The 18,351-nt window shown below is 42.6% G+C and overlaps 1 protein-coding gene across 1 annotated transcript in view; it reads left to right on the forward strand.

Annotated features, from left to right (window-relative positions):
* Positions 1-16,182, forward strand: part of CNOT1 (CCR4-NOT transcription complex subunit 1) — a 56,709-nt gene extending 40,527 nt beyond the window's left edge. The window contains exons 32-49 of the mRNA XM_058033987.1: positions 1,348-1,488; positions 1,581-1,685; positions 2,224-2,343; positions 3,010-3,201; positions 4,910-5,052; positions 5,653-5,761; positions 5,852-6,021; positions 7,117-7,348; positions 9,417-9,665; positions 10,250-10,413; positions 10,687-10,804; positions 11,279-11,380; positions 11,629-11,802; positions 12,361-12,510; positions 13,274-13,454; positions 14,597-14,729; positions 14,833-14,967; positions 15,098-16,182. Coding sequence (XP_057889970.1) covers positions 1,348-1,488; positions 1,581-1,685; positions 2,224-2,343; positions 3,010-3,201; positions 4,910-5,052; positions 5,653-5,761; positions 5,852-6,021; positions 7,117-7,348; positions 9,417-9,665; positions 10,250-10,413; positions 10,687-10,804; positions 11,279-11,380; positions 11,629-11,802; positions 12,361-12,510; positions 13,274-13,454; positions 14,597-14,729; positions 14,833-14,967; positions 15,098-15,176 — 2,697 coding nt within the window. The 3' untranslated portion in view covers positions 15,177-16,182. The remainder of the gene's footprint in view (positions 1-1,347; positions 1,489-1,580; positions 1,686-2,223; positions 2,344-3,009; positions 3,202-4,909; positions 5,053-5,652; positions 5,762-5,851; positions 6,022-7,116; positions 7,349-9,416; positions 9,666-10,249; positions 10,414-10,686; positions 10,805-11,278; positions 11,381-11,628; positions 11,803-12,360; positions 12,511-13,273; positions 13,455-14,596; positions 14,730-14,832; positions 14,968-15,097) is intronic.
* The last annotated feature ends 2,169 nt before the right edge of the window (positions 16,183-18,351 follow it).

The raw sequence follows: 18,351 nt of genomic DNA on the forward strand, positions 1-18,351 counted from the left end.
TTGTAGCATGGGGGTGAATTCACTGGGTAAAATCTTTTCACTCTTGTGGAATTACAGTGGAAAAAAGTGTTGTGATTCCAGGTCAAACACCCTTGAACTGAGATGGTAGATCTTAGTAAATGGCACACAAACTTCCTGACTATCTTTTTATTTTGCCTAGTGTTCTCTCCAGTTAAATCACATCATGGAAGCCTTGGAGGCTTGAACTTTCTGCAGGGTTTGAGGCTGAAAGGCTGAAGTGTGGAAGACTGAATTGATTTTGGTGATATCTTATACTGTTTCAGCATGCATGCCCCAGGCATATTTTATTTACTTGTGCTGTTAGCAGCTGGGTAGTTTAGACTCTTCTGCACAGCTTGTGAATTGATTGGGTTTTCTAGAGGCTGTTATCAGGTCTCTTAATGAAGAAAATAAGACCAGCCTGCAAACTGCTGACCACAACAGTGGCTACTACAGAATTCTTGCCATCAGTGTCAGCAACAGGCACAAGAGCATAAGGATCTTGGAAAGATCAAGACACAGCTGTGCTTTCAGCAATTAGAAATTAATCAGTTTGTTTATCCCTGAAGACATGACATTGGAACAAATAGAGTTTTAATCCAAGGAAGTTTTTAAAGGGGCAATTGTAGAAAACATTTTGTTACAGAATAGGCTCTGTATGAAGCATCTCAAAATTCTTATCTGGCTTATTGTTATGAAGTGGTTTAACAAAAATAGTATAATTTTCAGGATTATGGAAGAGCTGTTTGCAGACAATGAACTCCAAGTAGATGGGACAGGCGGCCTTTATAGATGTATTCCATTTCTAGTGGAAGTTGCTGCATTGCACCCTGGAAAATAAGTGCTTCTGTTCAGGGTTCTCATAAAGCAGACTCTAGGAAGGAAGAAAGAAAATCTGATTCCTTATCAGAAAAGGAACCCACTGAAAAAGGCTTGGGACTCCTCTTTTGCACTGTTAGTGGTGCACCTTTATATCTTTCAGTTGCAGCCCAGGAAGTAGAAAAACTTCTACTGTGATGCAAAGCCTTCCCTGCATTCACATCACTCTGTGTGTCTGTCTAAAGCAGGCCTTTATTTCTGTGCCCTGGAGATGGGTAGGTGGAGAAGATGGAGGCCTCCTGCTGTTCTGTTCCATGTTGAAAGTCTTTACTGTCGTCTTGTCTACATGTTTTATTCAAAGCTATGCAAAATTAAATTTAATATTGTATATTCTATGGGAAGGGAGTGTGATCCTAAGAGCATTCCTTTTTATTGCTGGTTTTCTTTGTAAGCAGTGGTGCAGATTTTAAGGCTAGTTATATACAGGGAAATGTTACATTCTTCACTGATGATTGTGATTTTCAACAGGCAGCCTCCCCACAGCAGAGGGACATGATGGAGCAGGCAGCTGCCCAGTTAGCCCAGGATAACTGTGAGCTTGCCTGCTGCTTTATCCAGAAGACAGCTGTGGAAAAGGCAGGCCCTGAGATGGACAAGAGGCTCGCAACTGTAAGTATGGCTCTGTTGAAGAAGTATCCTGTGTGCTCATACACATGCATATGGGTGTGTAAAATGCAGTGTGGTGTTTGTGCTTTTGGCAGGAATTTGAGCTCAGGAAGCACGCTAGGCAAGAGGGGCGGCGCTACTGCGATCCCGTTGTGTTAACGTACCAGGCTGAGAGGATGCCAGAGCAGATCAGGTTAAAGGTGAGGTCTCTTCTGATGCTGCTCTTCTCTCCCTCCTGATAAGAAAAAGAGGATGGCACAGCATCAGCTGAGTAATCATGTATTGTTAGTCTTGCCTAACAGTGCAGCTGCTGTCATTTTGATTAGTATGGAAACACATAAACATGTTATTCCAATTTGAGTATTTATATAATTTTCTCAATTCCTTGAGTCTCTATTTCTGTGCATTTCTTCTCACTGTTTTGTTGTCTTTATGTTTTATTTTCTTTTGTCTCCTTTCTGTGTTCTTCCTTTAAAGGGCATACAATGTGCTTTCAGCAGACCATTTCTCCGTATTCAGTTATTTCTTGTTCTGGGAGTGTGGGTTTCATTTTTAGAGCAAAATTCCCCTCTTAGAAGGTGTGGAAGGAGAGATAGGACCTCAGTGCAGAGCAGTTGAATCCTACTTGATGTCTAGGCCACTTTGTTTAGGAGTAGCTACCTGCCACACAAGCTGCTCTCAGTTTTTACTGCCTCAGTCTTATAAATGAGTTAAATGCCTGTTCCTTTTGTTGCAAAGGTTGGAGGTGTGGACCCAAAACAGCTGGCTGTTTATGAAGAGTTTGCACGCAATGTCCCTGGCTTCTTGCCCACCAATGACTTAACTCAGCCTACAGGATTCTTGGCTCAGCCTATGAAGGTAGAGGTTTCTGAATTACTTTTTGGAGAACTTGTGTTTTTGTTAGAAGGACTCAAGAGTCAAGTGTTTGTATTGTTTGGGGATAGTGGTTGAAAAAATGCATTTGTTCTAAAGACAAAGTAATGGTAACATAAAACTTCCATCCAGCCTTGGGGATTTGTAACCCAAATTGGGACAAATTCTGCAGTTTAGGATTACTACATGTAGTTTTAATTGCAGTGAAACATTTTATTCAAATCTCTACTTTTGAAGGTCGTGGATGGCAAATCTGAATTTTAAGATAATTGAAAAGTTTTTGTATGCATACATAAGGCCTTACTGGCAGAACAAGAGGGAATAGTTTCAAACTGAAAGAGGTTTAGATTAGACGTTAGGAGGAACTTCTTCCCTGTGAGGGTGGTGAGGCACTGGAAGAGGTTATCTGAAGAAACTATAGATGACCCATCCCTGAAGTGTTCAAAGCCAGGTTGGGTGTGGCTTTGAGCAACCTGCTCCAGTGGAAGATGTCCTGGCTCATAGCAGGGCAGTTGAAACAAGATGGTCTTTAAGGTCCTTCCAACTCAAACAATTTTGTGATTCTGAAGAAGAAGAGCCAGTCAGTCAGTATTTGAGTGTCACAAATGCAATCCTTGCAAAAATCACTGATTCTCACTTTCTCTTAAGCAGCAAGCTTGGGCTACTGATGATGTAGCGCAGATTTATGACAAATGTATGACAGAACTGGAGCAACACCTGCAATCCATTCCACACACCCTGGCCATGAATCCTCAAGTCCAAGCACTGCGCAGCCTCCTGGAGGCGGTGGTGGTGGCTCGGAACTCCCGGGACGCGATTGCTGCACTTGGACTACTGCAGAAGGTGAGTGTTGACATCTCATCTCTGTAACAGCTTGCTTAGAATTTATTACTCACCTAGCTCATGGATTGTCTTGCTGGTGACCTTGTTTCTTCATGCATCCCGTGGAACTTGCTGGGTGAGCAGTACTGAACTGCTGTCTTTGGAAATCTGATAAATAAGATTGGGAGGGAGCTGTTGTGTTCACATAGGGTATTGCACACATGGTGTTGAGACTGCTGTGAAAGAAGCAGGTGTACAGAATCCTTAGTTTTGTTCAGATGTGGTGAGTGGAGAGCTGCTGCAGTCCAGAGTGGTCTGATTTCAGGATGATTTGGAGGCTAAAAAGGTGTTTGAACTGCCCTTGTAGGTAGATAGTATTGAGCCTAGTACTAGATTTCTAGTAGCACACTTGGGGTTTATTTTGCAGTAACTGATATATGACTATGCATGGTGGATTGACCCTGGCCAGCTGCCCTACGTCCATCCAACTGCTTCCTCTTCAGCTTTTCTGCAGGATACAGAGAAAACACAGGGAAGACTAGATGATATTTGTTCAGATTATGACAGTTTAATAGGGAAAATAATGGCCATTTGAAAAAATGAAACTAAAATGTCTACTTCCCATCAGCAGAGAGATGTCCAGCTACTCCTCTCAAAGCAGGGCTTCAGCACATGTGATATTTGCCTGGAAACACAAACATCAGAACCATGAATGCTCTATTTCATCCTCCTTTCTCTGAGCGTTTATTGCTGAACATGATGTCATATGCTATAGAGCATCCCTTTATTCAGTTTGGGTCAGCTGTCCTGGCTGTGTTGCTTCCCAGCCTCTTGTCCATCCCCAGCCTACCCACTGGTGGAGGAAGCAGAGGGGGAAAGAAAAAGCCTTGATCCTGTGCTCGTGCTGCTTGGCAACTGACAAAACTGTGCTGTGTTTTCAACACTGGTTCAGCACAAATCCAAAGCACAGCACCATATGGGCTGCTGTAAAGCAAATTAACTCCATCCCAGCCAGAATTTGTAGGCTGTACCAGTGGGAAGTGTTGCAGTGAGCTCTGTGATCCAAGCTGGCATCAGTGCCTGTGAAGTAGTGTAGAACAAGTGACAGACATAGAGAAAAATCCACTTGAGAATAGTGTAAGGATACTGAGCTGTCTGCATGAGGATCCAAGAACAGTGCCAGAACAGAGGTAACCAAAAGCTGGAGAGAGACACTTCCTTTTTTTCTGCTAGTGCTTTTACCTATTTAAGGATCCAATCCTGACTAGAACTTGACCAAATAAATTGTGTTGCCCATGTAAAACTCATCCTCCATTTGCTGTAGACTAACCTCTGAGTGTTGCAGCTCTCTCTCTAAGGAAGCTGCTCACTTACCTCTGGCAGGTTCTGTAAATATTTTCTCAGGTAGTTTTCCATGAGCTGTATGCAGAATTACTGTATGCAGAGGAGGCATTGACTTAGGGAGACTGCAGCACAAAGTAACAGGGTCTGTCATGGTATTTGTGCACATACCAAGCTAGTGAGGCATAGAGAGACCTGTAGGTTTGTTTCTGATAACGTAGCTGTGTACAGTGCCTGTATAGATGACATAGTAGCTTACCAAGAGGTCAGCACAATTAAACTTTTTTTTTTTTCATATCTTGTGGTGATAATTGTTGCTGATGTAATGTGCAGAAGATTTGGAAGAGGACTGGTTTTTCCCTCTGCTAACAGATTGCATCTGTTCTAGGCTGTAGAGGGCTTGCTGGATGCCACCAGCGGGGCTGACGCTGACCTCCTGCTCCGCTACCGTGAGTGTCACCTGCTGGTGCTGAAGGCTCTGCAGGATGGCCGTGCCTATGGATCTCCGTGGTGTAACAAACAAATCACTAGGTCAGTTACAAGGCAGCAAGAACACTGATGGAGCTTTGGCCATCTTTTGGGAGTTCCTGTATTACTCTGAATTTTCTGCCTGTTAATATCTTGCTTTGCTGCAATTTGGACAGACAGAAAAATAATCAGCTTTTTTTGTCAAAATTAACTAGATCTTCTGATAATGCTGGTTCATCCCAGAACATGATAGGAATCTTTAATGGAATTAAGCATTAGAGCATGGTGTGGGCTTTTATTTTTTTCCCTGATTTTGCAGAGAATATCTCTGTGCTGTCACAAACAATGTGACATGGCATATGTCTGCAGCAGAAGCTTCAGCTAGGCAGATCTGCCAATTCATCCTTGGAAGAGAGACTTCTTATGCTGAGTAAACTGAAGCTCTTGAAGGGCTCTTGTGACCAGTTGTGCAGGGCAATACATGGTTGAGTTTGACTGTTATGAACTTCAGCATTACCTTAGAGAATGCTCTAGAAGAGGCTTCTTTTGAAGCTGGGTAATGAATCACAGTGAATGTCACAGTTTCTGAAGTACTAGATTTGAGTTGTTTCACTTAAACTGTGTTGTTGAAGTACACTTTTTGTAAGAAGTCCCATTCTTCAGGTGCCTGATTGAATGCAGAGACGAGTACAAATACAACGTGGAAGCTGTGGAGCTGCTAATCCGCAATCACCTTGTTAACATGCAGCAGTATGACCTTCACTTGGCTCAGGTAAAGAGAATCTGCTCTTTTCAAGGAGGAGGGATGCGCTCACTCCACTGTAAGATCTGTGGTTGAACTTTGTCTTTTTCATGTTGACAGTCCATGGAGAATGGCTTGAACTACATGGCTGTGGCATTTGCCATGCAGTTGGTAAAGATCTTGTTGGTGGATGAGAGAAGTGTTGCCCATGTAACAGAAGCAGATCTGTTTCACACCATTGAGACACTCATGAGAATTAATGCTCATTCCAGAGGAAACGCCCCGGAAGGGTGAGGCTATAGTATTGTGCAATGTGTTACTTTTTTTGTGCTCATTTATGATTTGCATATTATATAGGCAATGTCTCATATCATTCAGTCATACAGCTTTTAACTTTCCCTAAGGCTGCAGTCCTTTCTTAGTTTCAACTGTCACTCTGGTGTAAATGGGCTCATCTTAGTCAAAATAGAGGCAGCTGCAGCAGCATGTGAAGCTGAATGCTTAAGCAAGAAAATCTCTCCATGCACTCTAGTCCAAAATTCTGTGCAACTGTGAGAAATTTGTTTGAATTCCTGCTTTATCTCAAATTTATGCAATATTATTGACTATTTAAATCTTACATATTTAGGTCCCAGTATATTAATTTCTTATTCGCAAATAATCCAGTTGTATAATCTTTTCTGTTTAGAGCTTACAGAGCAATCCTCCACCAGTCTCACATGGCTTATGTATCCATCAGCAAACTGCCCAAACCATTTGGGTAGCAAATGTTGCCACAACACCTGGAAATACCTGTGGGACTTGCAGGCTTCCTATTTGTAAGGTGGAAGCGGTTGTTGCTGGGTTTGAGAATGACACAGATTAGAGTTTGGAGAATTTGAATAGCTGTGAGAACAGCCAGCAGCTGGCTGATGGCAGTGGCTGCCATTACCAGCACAGCTGCTAATAGGATGTCACAAAACCAAAGTCCTTTCATCTGCAGTTGGCATGGATAGACTGTCTTCACTGTATGGCTTGGCTTTCACTGCAGCCAGATCCAGTCAGGCCATTCAGTACTGGCATCTCCCTATCTGGGAGCATTTTAGGGCTCCTGAAGTCTGCAGAAGAGAAGCTGCTTCTAGTCCCTGTGGTGTTTTGTTGCAGCACTCCACTGTACAAATTGGGGTGGAACTTCAAAGCTTATGTGATTTCAGTGTTCCTTCTTTCATCATAAGTGTATCTGCTTTCATGACTTATTTCTGCTATTCCAGTGAGGACTGTAAGATAGAAAGTTTTATTATAAGAAATAATTTGCTTTCTTTCAACTCTCTTTGAGCTTCCAGTTCCTGCACCTTGTGGGGGAGGAGGAGTTCTAACCCAGCTCTTGCTCTGTTCTGTTGCATTAGATTACCCCAGCTGATGGAAGTGGTCCGATCAAACTATGAAGCAATGATTGACCGTGCTCATGGAGGTCCTAATTTCATGATGCATTCAGGAATTTCCCAAGCTTCTGAGTATGATGACCCACCAGGCCTGAGGGAGAAGGCAGAATACCTGCTGAGGGAGTGGGTGAACCTCTACCATTCAGCTGCAGCAGGCCGTGACAGTACCAAAGCATTCTCTGCGTTTGTTGGACAGGTAGAGCTTTTGGAAAGAAAGGTGCTTTTTATTCAACATAAGTAGGGTGTGATGCCCTCCATTTTAAAGCAGTGTTATAACCTGTTAGGCATCCTTTTGAAACTTTCAGGTGTATGGCAGTTTACTGTCAAAGTTGTGTCTGGTTTTGATGAAACCCTGTCCTCCACCAAGTCGTGTTCTTCAGATACTGTAGCAACAGGCTGTCACTTCAGACCTTGAGTTCTGGGATAGTTTGGTGGAAAAATAACTTGAGCTGAAATAGCTCTTGGAGATAGTCCTGTCTTGCTCTGTAATGAGCCTTGACTGGTGTTGTTCCTTATGAGTAACAGCAAAAGCTCTGACAGCCTACAGGAGGATTTCACCAGTTGAGATTCAGGTAAATTGTTTCAGGTCATGTGGGCAAGGGAATTCTTTTTCAAAATGAAATCATTAATAAGGAAAATCTTGAGACTTCATTAGCTGAAGTGGTGCTTAAATTTAAACAATGTCTAACGTCACCTTGAACATGGTCCTTTTAACCATTGTTAAAGGACTCTGAAGCACCTTAACAGGTGTGGTGAACATCACAATCCCATCTGCCATCTAGGTGTGATTGAGGAGGGGATCCCCTCAGTGGCCCAGCATATGTGGTAACAAACTCCTGTATTTGCAGGCAGCTCCTTACAGCTGAGTTCGTTGCATGCAGCTCCCTGACTGCAGCTGCAAGAAAGCCTCTGACTTGGCCTTTTTGCATTGAGTTCTTTTTGAGTTTGTGACACTACCACAGATATGCTGCAGACTTTGCAGCTACTAATGAAGAGAAGCTCAGGCTTTAGAGCAATCATGAAGATTGTGACTGATGCAGTGGGTTTTTTAATTTATTTTATTTTAGTGTCCTTTTGTACTGGTTATAGACAGCTTTCAGTTGGCCTGACTTCTACTGCATAAAACTTTTTGAATGCTTTTAAATAGATATTGTGCTAAACATACATCTTAAAGAAATATTTTACTATTTTTATGATCTCACTTCTTTTACTTTAAATCATGCTTCTAAAGCACACTTCAGTATAGAGTACTCACAATACTTAGTATACTTTTATCCCACTTCACTCTTTATCACACTTGTTTGATTACCTTTTGTACATATTTGATCAGTTTTGAAAAAGCCGTTTAAATATATTGAAGTGCAGTGTTTACTCACAATTGCTTCCTTACAGGCTTTAGTAATAAGTTTTAAATAATATTTTCCAATAACTACATTAAATAATGTTCTATTACTGAACTCAAATGACTGGCAAAGCGTTGCTTCCTTCCCACAAGTCTGTAGGACAAGAAAAAGCACAGAACTTTTAAGGCAGATACCTAAATTCTTTGGGCTTTTTAGAAAAAGAAGTTTCTCCAGAAATACTAAAAGTTCCCCACATTGTATCCAAGTTATCTGTTCTGCTATTTTTATAGCTTTATGTCCAGTAGGAGTTTAAAGATAAGATGCTTTATTCAAAACCCCCAAGTTTTCTACAGTGTACTTTGTTTCATTTTGTTGGTTCTAATACTGTGGCTAACAAATAAAATGAGGTCTCGGGGGTTTTTTATATGAGTATTATTAAAACAACTCCCCCATGCAAAGCAAAAAAGCCCACCCAGTCTTTCTCTGTGTGTAGTGTTTATGTTAGGAAAATTTGCTTTCCAAATGCAGTTTGCTTCTACAGAATGGGACTGCCAAGTAGTGGTGATTGCTGAGCTAGGAGCTGCAGTCTGCCCTGCCCAGAGCTTGTGCTCCTCATGTTCTTCATGCAAAGCTGAGTGCTGGTGGCAGCACTGGTGCTGAAACAGGCTTCTCAGCTATGCTGATGGTTGGAGAGATTTGGGATTCAAAAGATTGTATTTGAGAATAAATATGTTTGCTAAAATTGTGTTGCCACCCTCAAATTGCCATGCAAACAATAATCTCTCAGGAGTGCATGACAAAAATTAACTGTTGTGGCAGCAAGGAGGGTGCTTTGTGAAGGATGTGTTGTTGGAAATAATTTGTAAAATGAGCTGTCTGTGGTTGTGGTGCTGACGTCTTTTCCTTTCCTTTCCTGGTTAGATGCACCAGCAGGGGATCCTGAAAACAGATGACCTGATCACCCGTTTTTTCCGTCTCTGCACCGAAATGTGCGTTGAGATCAGCTATCGGGCCCTGGCCGAGCAGCAGCACAACCCTGCAGCCAACCCCACCATGATTCGAGCCAAGTGCTACCACAACCTGGATGCCTTTGTGCGACTCATTGCACTGCTGGTGAAGCACTCTGGGGAGGCAACCAACACAGTCACAAAGATCAACCTCCTGAATAAGGTGGGGAATCCTTCTTGCCCTCTTTGCATTTAAAGTGGGTTGTCAGATGTACCTTTGATAAACCCAAGGTTCAGACCTTAATGTGGGCAGCTGCTGAAGTGTCTGATGAGAACTTAGATGGGTTGATCACTGATAAACTTTTGAGTGAACCACCAAGATGCCAAGTGGCTTTCTTGTTCACAAAGATTTCATCTCAAACCAATCTGAAATTCATCTTTGTGCCTTGAAATGAAATAGCCACTGTTTTAAGGTTGTTGATTCCTGAGTGTTTGCCTTCATGTTGTCTGGGTCTTGCCTTTGCTCTTACAATACATGGGTTATGTCTGGATCGTCTTAGGTAGTCTGAGACCTTCAGATACTGCCCAGTCACTGTGACTGTGGTCCAAGGGACAAGGAGAGCAAAGCAAGTGGTTAGGAATTGCTGAAACAAATTGGAATATTCATTTATGCAACACTTCCAATAACTAGAGTTTTTGGTTCTTGTTAGAATCTACTGATTATTTTTTTACTGATGGTTAAAGTATTATATGTAGTCTGACCTGCAGAGTAATTCTTGTTGTCTCCACATGTCTTAATCTCTTTAGGTTCTTGGTATTGTGGTGGGAGTTCTTCTGCAAGACCATGATGTTCGGCAGAGTGAGTTCCAGCAGCTTCCTTACCATCGCATTTTCATCATGTTGCTGTTGGAATTAAATGCTCCTGAGCATGTGCTGGAGACCATCAACTTCCAGACACTCACAGCTTTCTGGTATGTATTTGGGATTGGCCACAGTGCTCATCCTTTCTTAGTAGGATCCAGGATTTTCACTTAAAGGCTATCTGACTGTTCTTTGTGGTGGCTTCATCACCTTTGGAGTAACTGGTTCTATGTGGACTGACCACTTGCTTGTTTTAGGGAAGATGACTGGTAAAACCCAAGATGCTCAAATGCCTTTGCTTTTAGGGCTATGTTTTTCCCTCAATGTTATGAAAAGCAATCTTATTGCTGTGCACTTCTAACCTGCTCTAACTTTTCTTTCAGTAACACATTTCACATCCTGAGGCCTACAAAAGCTCCAGGTTTTGTTTATGCCTGGCTGGAACTGATCTCCCATCGGATATTTATTGCAAGAATGCTGGCACATACACCACAGCAGAAGGTGTGGCTGCAGTTTATCTTTTCTGGATTAAAAAGCTCTCCCAGATGTTTATCTGGTGTGGTGCTGTTTCACATCTCTTAAAGTGCACTAGCAGCATGGCTGTTCTGTTTTTGTTGTCTTCCATATTCACAGTAACCTAACTGCATGGAGGAGAGTCTGTGTGTCAGTAACTATGGAACACAGGGGGAATTGAATTTGATAAACATGCCTTTGTCAATGTCTAGAAGAGCTGTAGCCTTCCTTCTGGGCTAAATACTGTCAGCTCAGTATGGCATGTTGAGGGTTCTGGAAACATCCATGGCATATGATGTGCAGCTGAAGCCCTTGAAATGAGCTGTGCTGCACTCAGTGGTTGAGCTGGCAGTTGCTAGCTCTTCATCCAGTTTTATATAAAGGTCAATCTAATTATAGTTTTGAAATTAAGGTAACTGGTCTTCATTGCATGTTTTCCACTTGCTGTTTTTTTCTTTACAGGGTTGGCCTATGTATGCCCAGTTATTGATCGATCTATTCAAGTACTTGGCTCCTTTCCTTAGAAATGTGGAACTCACCAAACCTATGCAAATTCTTTATAAGGTAAAAAAATATCAACTAATAGATGCTTCCAATCAAAGTAGAGGCATTCTGGCAGCAAAATAGAATTAGCTTGTTTTTTCTAACTTACCTCTGAGAGTTGAATTTAAATTGTGGGGGAAGGTAGGCTGCCATCCCAGATTAGTTTCCTTCTGGTAATGTTAGCCACATGACATAGAATGATGGCTCTGCAAGCTTTTGGACAGTTTCAACAGTTACACACCTCTTATATTTAATATTTTATTTCACAGGGCACTCTGCGTGTGTTGCTGGTCTTGTTGCATGATTTCCCAGAATTTCTTTGTGACTACCACTATGGGTTCTGTGATGTGATCCCACCTAACTGTATTCAGCTAAGGAATCTGATCCTGAGTGCCTTCCCACGGAACATGAGGCTTCCAGACCCTTTCACCCCCAACCTAAAGGTAGAACTTACTTTAAAGGAGTTTGATAATAGGAAACTTTAATGCTCAAAATACTCTCTATCCAGGTTAATATTATCTAATTAAATCTTTGGGTATCTGCTAGGTAACTAATTCTGGAATGATTAGAAGGAAACTTTCTCATGCTGCCAAAGAACTGTCCTGTTGCACTTCTCTGCCTGAGCTGTGCAGGGTGATGGGAGCAAAGCTGTAGTGCTCATTGTCACTGAAGAAGGCTGTTCTTGACTTGTGTGGATGTTTGTGCTTTTTGAAACTACCAGACTGTCTGGAGTGTAGAGGGGGAGACCCCAAAGACAGTGACTGAATTTCTCTATGGTCTTCACCCCTGAATTCTTTTATCCTCTCAGTTCTTCAAGACCTCATTTAATAAGTTTGCATATTAGATATCAAGTTTCTTATAAAATCTGCAAAAGTCAGGTGTTGCCATTTCATTGATGGGAGAGTGATCAGCAGCAGTAGTTGATGAAATATTGCTTATAGATCTGCTCTACAATTTGTTCCATTGCTGATGGTTTAGATGACTGAGTTTTCTGTCAACAGGTGGACATGTTAAGTGAGATTAATATTGCTCCACGAATACTCACGAATTTCACTGGAGTGATGCCACCTCAGTTCAAGAAAGATTTGGATTCCTATCTCAAAACCCGTTCTCCAGTCACCTTTTTGTCTGACTTGCGAAGCAACCTCCAAGTAAGTTTGAGGTTTTTGAGGTTTCTGTGGGTGCTCAATTGAAATAATGTGGCACAAATTATCTCAGTGGTTCAGCCACCATCCTTTCCTGCAGGAATTTTGTTGGTGTTGGCCAACATGTGTTCTAGGCAGTAGAAAAGCCTGTGAAAATGCACACTCTGAATAAGTCTTCCATTCCCTGATAGGATGTATTGAAGCCTTTTAGAATCCGATTAAATTTTAACTCCAAATAGATTAATTGTTACAGAAATATATGGATCCTCATGCCAATACTTGCAGGGTAAAAAAGATAAATTAGCTAAAGCCCAGTTCAGAATTGTAGCTAAAACCTCATTTCAGGCATCTCATGGCTTAGCTTGCAGCAGATTTGAGTCTGAAGTTGGATTTCCTCAGAGAATTGCTTAGACCAAAACATTCATACAAGGGGGATCTTTCAGCCAGCATCTGGCACTGCTGGTGAATACTCGTTGCCTTACCTGATGTTTTCCTTTGGGCAGAGAGTAAAAACAAATCTGTTGTGTCAACACTTTGCTGATGTTTTTGAATATATATATGCACACACACATATATATGCGCTATAATATATGCTTTTTAATATAACCCATATTAGAAAAGGCTAAATGCCAGATTGAATTTATGGATGTCCCAGTGTGTTGTCTTCTGGATAATCAGTAAGATACTTGGATGCTGTTGTTGTACATGCTGTACCTTTGAGTGCTGAAGGAATATTGACTGTTAATGCTTTTCATATCTTTGCTATTAGGTATCAAATGAACCTGGCAACCGCTACAACATCCAGCTGATTAATGCACTGGTGCTCTACGTAGGTACTCAAGCTATTGCACACATTCACAACAAAGGCAGCACACCCTCCATGAGCACCATTACCCACTCAGCTCACATGGACATCTTCCAGAATTTGGCAGTAGACCTGGATACTGAAGGTGAGCTGGAAACACTGCTAGTTCATGCAATGTCATGTTTACAGCAAGTGGGCCCTCGCTTTAAAAAGGACATTGAGGTACTGGAATGTGTCCAGTGAAGGACAGCAAGGCTTGTGAAAGGTCTGGAAAACATTTCCTTTGAGAAATGGCTGAGGGATCTGGGTTTGTTTAGTGTTGAGAAGAGGAGGCTTGGGGGCCTCGAGCTCTGAAGGGTTGTTGTGTTAAGCTGGGGGTCTTGTACCATGCCAGCAGTGAGATGACAAGAGCAAGTGGCCTTAAGGTGTTAGAGGAAAGACAGACATTAAATACCAGAAAAGGTTTTTTCACTGTTAGGGTGGTCTGATATTGGATTAGGCTGCCCAGGGAGGTGGTGGAGTTGCCATCCCTGGAGGTGTTTGAGAGGTGTCTGGATCTGGTGCTGGGTGATGTGATTTAGTGGTTATGGGGTTACAGGGGTAGTGCTGGGCTGATGGTTGGGTTTGATGGTCTTAAAGGTCTCTTCCAACCTTGATGATTCTGTGATTTCATGTAGCTGACAGTGAATTCACAGAAACGACTGCTATGTTAGAATATTGCTTGGTTAGAAGCAAGGTTCTAACCAAAAGTTCAAAGTATTCACGGGAATCCAGTGAAGAAGAATTGAATTCTTATTTCCCCATCAGCCTGGGTAGAAACAACTTTAACATATCTTCAGTTGGTTTTGTTTTTTGTACCTCCACAAGGCTCCCAAATGTGAATCTCAAGCACTACTGGTTGCTGCTTTATTCCCCTTGGTGCACTCAGGGGATCAGTGTGTGTGTGCGCTCAGGGGGAAGCAGTGTGTGTGTGTGCTCAGTGGGGCAGGGTGTGTGTGCTCAGAGGGAAGCAGTGTGTGTGTGCAGGGGAAGCAGGGTGTGCTCAGGGGGAAGCAGGGTGTGTGTGCTCAGGGGAGGAGTGTGTGTGTGTTCAGGGAAGCAGGGTGTGTGTGTGCTCAGGGGGGAGCAGGGTGTGTGTGCAAGGGAAGCAGGGTGTGCTCAGGGGAGCAGTGTGTGTGCTCAGGGGGGGAGCAGTGTGTCTGTGCTCAGGGGAGCAGTGTGTGTGCGCTCAGGGGAGGAGCAGGGTGTGCAAGGGAAGCAGTGTGTGCTCAGTGCTGTCTCCTGCAGGCCGGTACCTCTTCCTGAACGCCATCGCCAACCAGCTGCGCTACCCCAACAGCCACACCCACTACTTCAGCTGCACCATGCTCTACCTGTTTGCAGAGGCCAACACAGAGGCCATCCAGGAGCAGATCACCAGGTGAGAAGGATGGTGTTTAACTTGCCAACATTCAGCTTTTTGCTTTTCTTCCTTCTATACTTTTGATCTTTGAGCTCTAAGTGTTCTTGCTTTTGGATTTCAGGGTTCTCTTGGAACGACTGATTGTAAATAGGCCTCATCCCTGGGGTCTCCTTATCACATTTATTGAGCTGATCAAAAATCCAGCCTTTAAGTTCTGGAACCATGAGTTTGTTCACTGTGCTCCAGAAATTGAGAAGTGAGTATACTTAACCACAGAATCATTAAAATAATATCTCTGAAGCAGTTGAACCTTGAGTTTTTGGTGCTGTCACAGCATCCATTTGCTGCCATAAATGCACCTACCATTGCTTTGCTTCTGTGTGCAGGTTGTTCCAGTCGGTTGCACAGTGCTGCATGGGGCAGAAGCAGGCTCAGCAAGTCATGGAAGGGACTGGTGCCAGTTAGATGAGCTGCATCCTGCGTTGTAAGAGTGCCAGCCTGGAGGTCCCGTCCCATCAACTGACTGAAGACTCTGTAAGGCTCCTCCTGACCTTCCCAGCCCCCTTGATTGGGTAGACACAACAGACCCTGGGTGAAAGTCTTAAGTGGGCATGTTCCAAAGTTTGAAACAAATTTTTTGACTTTCGGCCAAACTTCAGAAGATGCTGTGAATATCATTTGAACTAGTGTAAATACAAGGAACAGAAACATTTGTCTGGACTTTTGGGTTTGTGCAAATTGTGTAAAAGGCAGGTGGGTAACTGGTGCCTGTCCATCTTGTAATAAAGGGGCAGCTGCTGATGCCAAGCACTTGCCTGGGGCAGACCTCCTTGTCCTGACATTCCCAGACTCCCAAAGAATATTGAAAAGCCAGTAACTTATTTTTCTTTATGTGAATGGGGGACCTTTAAATCACTAAGTTGTTTAAAGAAAAAAAAAGTGGATGTGTTTGGAATATGGGAATTCTGTGCAGTACAGGAGGGGTGAGGGAGGGGTTAAGGTTCAGTGTTGCTTTCCCCTCACCCTCATCAAATGCTGATAGACAGCAAGTGAAGTGGCAGTCAGAGAATGCCTCCTTTTTGTTGGAGAAGAAACAGGCCCTTGGGTGAGGGTCAGCTGTTTTCAGTAAATAAACCAGAGACCAGGCCTATAGCTTTTTTTTTTTTTTTTTTTGTTGGACAGTTGTAAATTTTGGAAGATGAGGGGTAAAATCTAGACCTTTTCCCACCCTCCCCTGTGACCACACAGTATAAGTTTGTAAAAAAAAAACTAAAAAAAAGAAAAAAAAGAAAAAATTTAACAAAACAAAAAACCCAAAGGACCAATACAGCCCATTTTGTAAGGATTTTCAATGTTTTGTAAAGTATTGGTCCACGTGTTGTATTTTGTAGCCTTTCTAGTTCTTGGGCTTTAGTTCTCCCACTCTTGTATGTATGCATACTGTAGTTACACATTAAAGTCATGACATGCAGCACGTGCCACTGTGCTTATTCTCTCCAGTTCTGTCCTGGCCACTTGGTGTCTTCCAAAGCCTGTTTTACTCATCCAAAACCTGCAGTTTTCCAATGTGTTTGGGCACTCACTGCCTGTTGAAAGCAGCTGGGTTTGTTCTCTAGCCATGAGGTCAGTGGGCAGATGTAATGACTGCACAGGGCCTTGCTTTGAAGGGCATCAGAAGGGCAGTTATGTGAAAATAGAAATGGCTTGGTTACAAGCTCATGAGCAGAGTTTGTCTCAGACAGGAGACTGCACTGGAGGTATAATGGAGTGTAGACAGCCCATCAGTTTCATTTCTAGTGCCTTCCACCCTGCTGTGGTCTCCCTGCAGCAGGAATCTGCCAAGGCTGTGGTTAGCTGTTGTAAGGGTAGGCAGCTTCAGTGTTGTTAATATTGCAAGGTCCCTTAACCTAGCAGATGCTAGGAAATAGAGCTTCACTTCTTTCTTTTTACATAACATCAGCTTGTTAAAGCTAAGTGCTAGAGTTGACTGCTGTGGTGTGGGCAGAGAGGTCAGGATTTCCTACTTGGGTTTAAGGGGTTTCATACCTGGCTTTGCATTTGCTGTATAGAGGCAAAAACAGCTCTGAGGGGTCACTGAGCCAGCTGTGCCAGTGGCTGGCAGCTCACAGGGAATTCTCTCTCTCTCTGTTGCAGGCATTAGTCACCTCTGTGTCAAGGAGTAGATTGTTGCTAGGTCCTACAATTCCATGGCATTTCTTTGCCAGGTCAGCAGCTGTACTGAAACTGAGCCTTTTGAAGTTGGAACTGTGGACACAGTTCTCATTTCTTCTTCACTATATTTTTACTGCACCTCCCATTCCAATCCCAAGGACACACAGTTGTATTATTTTCCAGAAATTGTATGTCTGTTCTTAAATCCCTGTGATAAAACAGTACAGCATAATTGACAGCCCCATTTGAGGATTATCCCGTTCAAAAGCAAACAGCTCCTAAATTCCAGCATCCAGTGGGATACAAAAGATCTTTTTTAAAGGGAGTATCTTTCAAGTCTAATGCCCTAAACCACTGACCAGTGTCTTTTTATGTGGTTGATGCACATCTTGTGTGCAAGCTTTTTGCTCTTAAATCTTGGATAGCTGATACTCCTCTGAGTGTGGTTTCTTAATAGGTAGAATTGGAGTATTAAACTGACTGGCATTCCTGAAGCAACCCAAAGCTAATAAATCTTTCAATGTTTGGTCTAGCCCTTTTCTAGCTTCCAGTTTTAACAGGGTGTTTTTATCTTACCTATCTCGTGCCTGGTTTTAATTGGATTGTTACCAGTTCTGCTTCTTGTGATCTTGCAGGAGTGCCAGTCACCTACATGAGAGGAGTCACCCCATTCTGTTTTTGTGGGTATCTCTTCCTCTCTGGGTCTATTTGATCCTGTAACATAAACATTTATGCCCCCAGGGCTTTTTCTTCTGGTTTATGTACTTGGATCTGTCCTTTTCCGAAGATTGTTTTTGCATTTAGTTTACTGAATTCTCTTCCTAATAATGGCATTGGGCATTTGGATATGTACAGAAATTTTATAAAACTCTTTCCAATTCCAAATTTGAGTGGCTGGAAGAATGGCTTTATTTCCTTTTTTTCCTATGGCTTCAGCTATAGATGTCCTTTGTTTACTGAAGGCTTATTTACATCTAGGTTGCTCCTCTATTAGATATTCCACCTTTTCATTCCCCGAATTTACTGTTGGGGATTCTGTGGACCACTCAGCTGCCTCTCAGTCTAAATCCCAACTGAGTGTAAGCATTCTTCCTTCTTGTGGAGCCTCCCATCTTTGAGGGTTCTGTGCCCTGGATTCTGTGGGCATTTGTTTCCAGTGCCCATTCTCCTTACAGTAACTATATTGAATTTTTCCTACTAGATGGGAATTTAGTAGTTGAAATCTGTTTTCCTTGCATTGCCTCCTGCCCTTCCAACTATCACAGCATTCAGCCAAATTTACCATCCCTTCTCTGATCTCTTTTCCATTTTTTTTTCCTTTCTCTACCTCGTTCTCTTCATTACACTTCCTTCTTATTTCTCTAGTGCTAAAACATGAGTCTGCTGTCATCAATCTACATTCCTTCCAAGCCTTATCATTATTCTGCAATGCAAAGAACAGATCAACATCTTGTACTTTGCCCCTTTT

The sequence above is a fragment of the Melospiza georgiana genome, chromosome 14 (assembly GCF_028018845.1).
Source record: "Melospiza georgiana isolate bMelGeo1 chromosome 14, bMelGeo1.pri, whole genome shotgun sequence".
In the NCBI taxonomy this organism is placed as follows: Eukaryota; Metazoa; Chordata; class Aves; order Passeriformes; family Passerellidae; genus Melospiza; species Melospiza georgiana.